This window comes from Mus caroli, unplaced genomic scaffold (assembly GCF_900094665.2).
Source record: "Mus caroli unplaced genomic scaffold, CAROLI_EIJ_v1.1 scaffold_15681_1, whole genome shotgun sequence".
In the NCBI taxonomy this organism is placed as follows: domain Eukaryota; kingdom Metazoa; phylum Chordata; class Mammalia; order Rodentia; family Muridae; genus Mus; species Mus caroli.
The window spans coordinates 1-9785 of NW_018389107.1; the positions used below are offsets into that span (position 1 = coordinate 1).

The 9785-nt window shown below is 38.0% G+C and overlaps 1 gene segment (V, D, J or C); it reads left to right on the forward strand.

Annotated features, from left to right (window-relative positions):
* Positions 1-7334: 7334 nt before the first annotated feature.
* LOC110287942 lies at positions 7335-7918 on the forward strand. The segment is given in 2 exon segments: positions 7335-7389; positions 7503-7918. Coding segments are annotated over 2 exon segments (471 nt in total).
* The last annotated feature ends 1867 nt before the right edge of the window (positions 7919-9785 follow it).

A 9785-nucleotide genomic window follows, 5' to 3' on the forward strand; every position in this document is an offset into this window, starting at 1 on the left:
GGGCGCTATGGGGGACTTTTGGGATAGCATTGGAAATGTAATTGAGGAAAATATGTAATAAAAATATTAAAAAATTAAAAAAAAAAAGAAGGCTCGGTAGAAGTCATGATTCTTTTCAGGAAGATTTCTACCTACATTACTAGCTGCTAGAGTCTAATTATTTGTATTTTATATGAGTGCATAACTCCTGGTATGGTTCTCTTTTAAATTAGGGCTTGAAGGATGAATCTGTTCTTATGGCAGATAAGATATATGTTTCATCCTAGCAAGTACATAGAATGGCTCACAACTTTCCTATGCTTGATTCCTCTGGAACCTGCCTACACATACTGCACATAAACTCACCCAGGCACAAGCACAATGTACATTAAAAAAATCAATTAATAAATACCTAAATGTTTTTAGAATTTACTCTACATGGTAACCATCTTATTAAAAACTGAGAACATCTGTGCTATATTTTGTGTTTTTATTAGAACACACAAAAGTTTATCAAAGCTTACATGGTTCATTGGTGCTAGGGATGGGATTTGAATGCATGTATATCTGGATTCCTATAGGTTCTTTGCTTAGGCATTCAGTTATCCAGTAGATGACTCAAATCTATTGAATGCTAGAAAGGACAAAATGAGATTTAGAATAAAGTAAGAACATCTTGTTTTGTTGGTCATATACCATATGCTGAATTGCTCTGGAGGTCAGTCTATAAAACATGAGTCTCTTGATTCTTCACAAACTGGAAATGAAGCTAGTTTAAGACTGAAGCACACCGAATATTTTTCTACTGTGGCTACTTTTCTTCTTTTAAATATCTGACTCATTGACTCCACATATTAGGAGATCCTTTAAACTTAACATGTCTTAAATGGAACAAAATATGTCAAGAAAAGGAGGCTAGAGTAAATAGAGAATTGATTATTTTTGGAGAATTTGGTTAAGGATGAATAAATATTGTCAAATACAGAAAAGAAAAATGTAGAAAATATTGGTCTCATCCAGAGTATTAATAGTTAGATTCTCACCTATATAGACAGCAAAAATGTTATAGGCATATCTAATTCAAGAGTTACATTCAGGTCTATAGTGTGTCCCAGGCTGTTGAATCTGTAGTGTTTTCTAAAATGGCTATGTTGAAACCTCAATCCTTATTGGATTTATATACCACTAGGAAACATTAGGAAATAGAAGAAAATGAGAGACTGCACCAAATTAGGAACAAATATAACTGCAGAGTGCCTCTGGAGAAAAGTTTTTTGTTTTTGTTTTTGGTTTTTTTGTTGTTGTTGTTGTTGTTCTTAGCACTTGCCCTGTAGTACTATAGGTCACTCTATATTTCTTTCACTCTTTGAACAAAGATTCTCTATTTCATGGACCCTCTATCACTGTACTCTGTTTTAATAAAGGCTCAAAAACCATACTTTGGAGTCATGATGAGTAGGCATCTGCAATTCTGTGACACAAGAGAAACATCATTTTCAATAATTTGTTTTGCAGGTTTTCTCCCCACTGTTATTCACAGCTTAAACAAGATTTTATGGCCAAACATAATTCTGGAACTCTCTCATCTTAAAGTAAAACTCATTTCATAATGGCACCAACTGATAAGAATTTTAGGAATACATAGAGAAGTCAAAGTCTGTTTCCAGTTATTTTTCTGTGCCTAAATGCAATATCTTCACAACTGATAAAAATATTTACCTTAAAGTTTCAGAAGACAGCTGTCTCCTGAATTAAACTCATAGATGTGGAGAGCCATAGGCATCCACTATACTCTAAGAATTAGAGTCTAATGCTAATATTTATTCTTCTAAGAAGTTATCACATTAACCTAAAAATTTATAGTATACCACACCATTCTGCTATCTTTTCCACTGTAAAAATCACTCTATATAACTCAAATCCCACTCTGCCTACTAGAAAAAGAAATATGATTATATTGATCTCTGAAATAAAGGCAGTCCTAAGAGGAAAACTCGCAGCTCTGAGTGCAACCAAAAAGAAACTAGAGAGAGAGAGAGAGAGAGAGAGAGAGAGAGAGAGAGAGAGAGAGAGCATACGCTAGCAGCTTGACAGCACATCCAAAAGCTCTAGAACAAAATGAAGCAAATTTCCTCAAGAGGAGTAAGCAGAAGGAAATATTCAAACTCAGGGCAGAAATCAACCAAGTGGAAACAAAAAGAAATATACAAAGAATCAACCAAACCAGGAGCTGGATTTTTGAGAAAATCAACAAGATAAATAAACCCTTAGCCAGACTAACTAGAGGTCAAAGGGACAGTATCCTGATTAAGAAAATCAGAAATGAAAAAGGAGACATAACAACAGAATCTGAAGAAATCTAAAACATCATCACATCCTTTTACAAAAGGTTATACTTAACAAGACTGGAAAACCTGGATGAAATGCACACTTTGCTAGACAATTACCAGGTATTTTATCAAAGTAAAATCAGGATCAGATTAATGATCTAAACAGTCCCATATTCCCTTAAGAAATAGAAACACTCATTAATATTCTACCAACCAAAAAAAAAAAATCCCAGGACAGATGGGTTTAGTGCAGAGTTCTATCAGACCTTCAAAGAAGACCTATTTCCAATACTCCTCAAACTATTCCACANAAAAAAAAAAAATCCCAGGACAGATGGGTTTAGTGCAGAGTTCTATCAGACCTTCAAAGAAGACCTATTTCCAATACTCCTCAAACTATTCCACAAAATAGAAACAGAAGATACTCTACCCAATTCATTCTATGAAGCCAGAATTACTCTAATTCATAAAGCACACAAAGACCCAAGAAAGAATGAGAACTTCAGACCAATTTCCCTTATGAATGTTGATGCAAAAATACTCAATAAAATTACTGCAAACAGAATACAAGAACACATCAAAATGATCATCCATCATGATCAAGTAGGCATCATCCCAGGGATGCAGGGATGGTTTAATATATGGAAATTCATCTATGTAATCAACCAAATAAACAAACTCAAAGACAAAAAAAAATATGACCATCACATTAGTGCTGAGAAAGCATTGGACAAAATCGAACACCCATTCATGATAAAAGTCTTGGAAAGATCAGGAATTCAAGGCCCATACCTAAACATAATAAAAGCAATATGCACCAAAGCAGTAGCCAACATGAATCTAAATGGAGAGATACTTGAAGCACTCCCACTAAAATAAGGGACTAGACAAGGCTGCGCACTCTCTCCTTACGTATTCAAGATAGTACTTGAAATCCTAGCCAGAGCAATTACACAACCAAATAAGATGAAAAAAAATATAAAGTGGAAAGGAAGAAGGCAAAATATCACTATTTTCAGATGATATGACAGTATATTTAAGTGACCCCAAAAATTTCACCAGAGAACTCCTAAACCTGATAAACAACTTCAGTGAAGTAGCTGGATATAAAATTAACTCAAACAAACCTTTTTCTACACATGCTGAGAAAGAAATTAGGGAAACAACACCCTTCACAATATTCACAAATAATATCAAATACCTTGGTGTGACTCTTACTAAAGAAGTGAAAGATCTGTATGATAAGAACTTCAAGTCTCTGAAAAGAGAAATGGAAAAAGATCTCAGAATATGGAAAGATCTGCCATGGTCATGGATTGGAAGGATTAATATAGTCAAAATGGCTAACTTGCCAAAAGCAATCTACAGATTCAATGCAACCCCCATCAAAATTCCAACTCAATTCTTCACAGAGTTAGAAAGGGAAATTTGCAAATTCATCTGGAATAACAAAAACTGAGGATAGCAGAAACAATTCTCAACAATAAAATAATATCTTGTGGGATCACCATGTCGGACCTCAATCTGTAGTATGGAGCAATAGTGATTAAAACAGCAGGTATTTGTAAAGCAACAGACAGGTAGATCAATGGAATAGAATTGAAGACCCAGAAATAAACACACACACCTATGTTCACTTGATCTTTCACAAAAAAGCTCAAACCATGAAGTGGAAATAAGTCAACATTTTCAACAGATGGTGCTGGCTCAATTGGCGGTTATCATGTAGAAGAATGTGAATTGATCCATTCTTATCTTCTTTGCAAAGCTCAAGACTAGGTGGATCAAGGAACTCCACATAAAACCATAGACACAGAAACTTATAGAGTATAAAGTGGGGGAAACCTCAAGGATATGGGCACAGGGAAAAATTTCCTGAACAGAACAGCAATGGCTTGTGCTGTAAGATCAAGAATCGTCAAATGGGACCTCATAAAATTTCAAAGCCTCTGTAAGGTAAAGGACACTGTCAATAAGGCAAAAAGGCCACCAAAAGATTGTGAAAGGATCTTTACCAATCCTAAATCAGATAGGGGACTAATATCCAATATATATAAGGAGCTCAAGTAGATGGACTCCAGAAAAGCAAATAACCTTATTGAAAAATGAGGTACAGTGCTAAACAAAGAATTCTCATCTGAGGAATGAATGGCTGAAAAGTACCTGAAAAATGTTCAACATCCTTAATCATCAGGGAAATGCAAATCAAAACAACTCTGACATTCTAAAGACAACTCTGACATTCTACCTCACACCAGTCAGAATGTTTAAGTTCAAAAATTCAAGTGACAGGAGATGCTGGCAAGGATGTGGAGAAAGAGAACCACTCCTTTATTGCTGGTGGGATTGCAAGCTTGTACAACACCTCTGGAAATCGGTTTGGCATATACCCAGAAGATGTTCCAACTTGTAATAAGGACACATACTCCACTATGTTCATAGCGGCCTTATTTATAATAGCCAGAAGCTGGAAAGAACCCAGATGTCCCTCAACAAAGGAATGGATACACAAAATGTGGTACATTTACACAATGGAGTACTATTCAGCTATTAAAAACAATGAATTTATGAAATTCTTAGGCAAATGGATGGATCTGGAGGATATCATTCTGAGTGAGGTAACCCAGTCACAAAAGAACACACATGATATGTACTCACTGATAAGTGGATATTAGCCCAGAAACGTAGAATACCCAAGATATAATTTGAAAAACATGAAACTCAAGAAGAAAGAACACCAAAGTGTGGATACTTCATTCCTTCTAACAATGGGGAACAAAGTTCCCATGGAAGGAGTTACAGAGACAAAGTTTGGAACTGAGATAGAAGGAAGGACCATCCAGAGACTGCCCGATACGGGAATCCATCCCATAAACAACCACAAACCCAGACACTATTGCATATGCCAAAAAGATTTTGCTGACAGGACCCTGATATAGCTATCTCTTGTGAGGCTATGCCAGTGCCTGGCAAATACAGAAGTGGATGCTCTCATTCATCTCTTGGATGGAACACAGGGCTCCTAATGATGGAGAGAGAGAAAGTACCCAAGATGCTGAAGTGATCTGCAACGCTATAGGAGGAACAACAATATGAACTAACCATTACTCCCAAGAGCTTGAGTCTCTAATTGCATATGTGGCAGAGGATGGCCTAGTCAGCCATCAATGGGAGGAGAGGCCCTAGGTCTCAGAAAGATTTTATGCCCCAGTAGAAGGGAATGCCAGGCCCTGGAAGCAGGAGTGAATGAGATGCAGAGCAGGGTGGGGGGAGCAGATAGGGGAATTTTGGAGGGGAACATAGGAACAGTGATACCATTTGAAATGTAAATGAAGAAAATATCTAATTAAAAAAATTGGTAACTCACACAAAGAAGGAGAAGAAGAAGAAGAAGAAGAAGAAGAAGAAGAAGAAGAAGAAGAAGAAGAAGAAGAAGAAGAAGAAGAAGAAGAAGAAGAAGAAGAAGAAGAAGAAGAAGAAGAAGAAGAAGAAGAAGAAGAAGAAGAAGAAGAAGAAAGCCACAATGCTTACTACTGTCCAATCAACCCACACTTTCACAGGAATGTACAATCCAAAACAAAATCATCTATTACTTAATGCAATCTAAGGCCTATTGATAAAGGAAAGGTAAGTGTTACTGGACTTCCCTTCATATTTGCACATATCATTAAAGGAGGTGAGGTAAGAACTAAGATTCCAGATGTCCTGCAAACTAATGATTCACTTGTTTTAAGTTGAGGCTAACTGTCAACCTCCTACTAACATCCACTAAAATTTTCCTGAGCGAATCTTCCTCAGATCTTGGGGCTATCATGTGAGTACTCAGAAATGTCTTCCAAGCCTCGAAACTCAGAAACACTGATACGGGTATTAGATATCAGCACAAAGAGAGTGCACAGCAAAGGCATAGAAGTAAGCATTACTATTAATATATGTAAAAGCTGCTGCATGGTACTCCTCATGGGGATGGTGCTCTGTATATTGAAGAAGCTACCTATGACTAGGCATTTGTTCTCACCATCACTCGAGTCCAGGCCCCTGGAAAATCAGTGGGTTCAGGCACCTGCTGCAACAGTCTCTGGCCTTTCGTAGATATGTTTGTAAAAGTCTCTAAGGATTCTCAGGGTTCTGGAAATCCTTAGGTTCTTTTGAGCAAACAGTGATGTTGCTGCTTAAATAAAGATAATTTCTCTAGTTACTGCTCAGGAATTAATGTTGAAACTGTCATTTGTAGTACACAGCAGAGCCATGTGTCAAGTAGCAGTGTTTTCTGTGACAGTATTCAAGTCTGTCCTCACTAGTCAACCCTTTATGCTGAGGAATTGTGGGAAATAATAGTAAGTGGTAGAAAACCAACATATGGAGGACCTGAAGCTGAGGAAAAGGTGCCTTTAGTCTCTAAGTATGAAAGCACCTCCATCTTTACATGGAGTCAGAACTTCAAGTGACTCCGGCTGCTCAGATCAAGGTGTTATATGCGCATGTGCTGTGTTTTTCCTCTCTTTGAACTGTTGTTAGCAAAGTTAATGCTGCAAAATCTTATGTTTTATTTCAGAGAAATGTTTATGGTAAATTGTCATGTTAATTTCAAGAAATTTCTACTCCAAACACTTCCCAGAACAATATATACTATTTTTTTTAACCAATCAAAATTATTTGGTTGAATTAAATATCTAGTAGTTTCTTTCTGTTGTATATTCCCTGACAGCAGGATGCTCTTCTATATTAGCACTGTATATCTTTGAATTATATTATTCAAAATAGAGAGTACCTACTTTAGGACCATCATCTATAATTTTAAATCTTTGAATAAAAATTCATTCTCTGGAGATATACAAGTGGTTTGACCTCAGGTGTCTGGGAACACTGGGCTTGTGCTAAGTGCTCAGATCAGTAAGCCTTGCAGCTGTGACAAATCCTAACTGCTTCTTAATGATTTGCATACCCTCACTGCATGGCCTTGGGGACTTCTTCATATACCAGTCACACATATACTGTGCCATTGTCATTGCAGTCAGACTCAGCATGGCTATCAGGGCTCCTGCTGAGTTTCTTGGTATCTTGTTGCTCTTGTTTCCAGGTAAAATGAACTAAAATGGGAATTTCACTGTGATTAGTGTTGACAGGCATGTGGGGATGGTCTTCTTTTATCATGCTTACATATGTAGATATTCATTATGTCTCCACTCCTAGGTGCCAGATATGACATCCAGATGACCCAGTCTCCATCCTCCTTATATGCCTCTCTGGGAGAAAGAGTCAGTCTCACTTGCCGGGCGAGTCAGGACATTAGGGGTTACTTAAACTGGTTTCAGCAGAAACCAGATGGAACTATTAAACGCCTGATCTACAACACATCCAATTTAGATTCTGGTGTCCCAAAAAGGTTCAGTGGCAGTAGGTCTGGGTCAGATTATTCTCTCACCATCAGCAACCTAGAGTCTAAAGATTTTGCAGACTATTACTGTCTACAGCTTAATGAGTTTCCTCTCACAGTGATACATAACATAAACCACAGGAATGCAGAAGTGAGAGGCTGGACTGCTCCAGCTGCTCCTCCTCATGAGTCACCCACTGTAACTGATACTCAGAAGTCACTGGACCTTTAGTAAAGCTCTTGGAGAGTCATTTTTTGGTAGAAGAAACTAAATGGTTCTCTCTGTACCCTATCTTCCTTCCTCTTCATCTCCAGCAAGACAGAGTACCAAATGTCTTTTCTACCTTAACAGAGGATACAGTCATTTCATGTGAGGAATTGTATCTTGTGCTGAGTCTCATAGGGAAAATAATATGCTTGTGTAGACTTCCCAAGCACACATTATTTAAATACAAAACATTAGTTTCTAAATTTTGGTATTTAAGGAGTAAAGAAATATTACCTAGAGGCTGGGCTTGGTGGCACACACCTTTATTCCCAGCACTTGGGAGGCAGAGGCAGGTGGATTTCTGAGTTCAAGGCCAGTCTAGTCTACAAAGTGAGGTCCAGGGCATCCAGGGCTGTACAGAGAAATCCTGTCTCAAAAAACAAAAAACAAACAACAACAACAACAAAAACAACAAAAAAGAAATATTTCCTAGAGAATCTGAGAGTAGAGAGGATTCTTAGTTTTTGGTTTTCACATAAAAGCTAGACTCCATATTTCAATGGAAGGGAAGGCTGCCTGATCATCATTCTTTGCTGTTTTTTAAAATTCCAGCCATAGGTTCTAATGATTCCAGCTGTCTGCAACAATTCACATAGGATTCTTCTGGCTCTTATGTCCACAGCTCTGCTTACAAGAATCAAATATCATTATACCACACTCATATGACTTTTCATCCTACTAAATAAAGTAGAATTCAGATTTGACAAGAGGGCTCTAGTGGGGAGGTAGGGATCTCCCGGGAAAGGAAAAATTCAATAGATTTTATGGTTGGACTCTGGGCAGGGAGGCATGGGAACAAGAACTATCAGGCTGGAGAGGATGAGATGTGGGGAAAGGATACAGGTAGAGACTACGAGAATAGGGGATTATTTAAGGCATAATGTGGGCACTTAGTACTGTGGGAACTCCTGGGATCCTATGAAGATGACTCTAATAAGGACTCCTAGAAAAGAAGGATACAAACTTTGAACCAAGGATCTTCTCTAACCAGGCAAGACTTCCAGTGATGGGATTGGGATACCAGTCTTAGCAAATAACATTTAAACTACAACTATCCTGTCTGAAAGATGTGCTGGAAAATGGTGTCTTATAGTCTGTAGGAGTGGCCAGCCATGGGGTTGACTAACTTGAGGTACTTGTCATATGAGGGTTTCCATGCTTTGCATTATCTGGATAGCCAGAGGCTGCAAGCAGGATGCCTCAGAGACTTAGGGTAGAATCAAACACAACTGATAAAAAATGGGTCAATGAAATGACACCAAAGCATATTTGGCTATAGTTGTATATTGGTTACTAGCCCATTTGTAATTACGCAGACTTCCTTCAAAACCGAAATCTAAACATTAAGCAGTGCTCTAGGAACCCCATAGAAGAGGGGGAGGAAGGATTTTAGAAGCCAGAGGTGTGTAGAACACCAGGAAACCACAACCCAAGTATCTCTGCAAGGTTTAGAGGGACTTACAGAGACTGAAGTAGCAGTAATACAACCTGCATGGGTCTAGATTGTAAGCACACATGCTGTAGTTGTTTACCCTAGGTTTTTGTGGGACTCTTAACAGTGTCAGTGAGAGTGATGCAATTTTGTTTGACCTGGAGATGATATAGCTGTCTCTTGTGAGGATATGCCAGTGCCTGGTAAATACAGAAGTGGATGCTCACAGTCATCTATTTGATGGAACACAGGGCCCCCAATGGAGGAGCTAGAGAAAGTACCCAATGAGCTGAAGGGGTCTGCAACCATATAGATTGAACAACAATATGAACTAATCAGTACCCCCAGAGCTCGTGTCTCTAGCTGGATATGTAGCAGAAGATGGCCTAATTGGCCCTC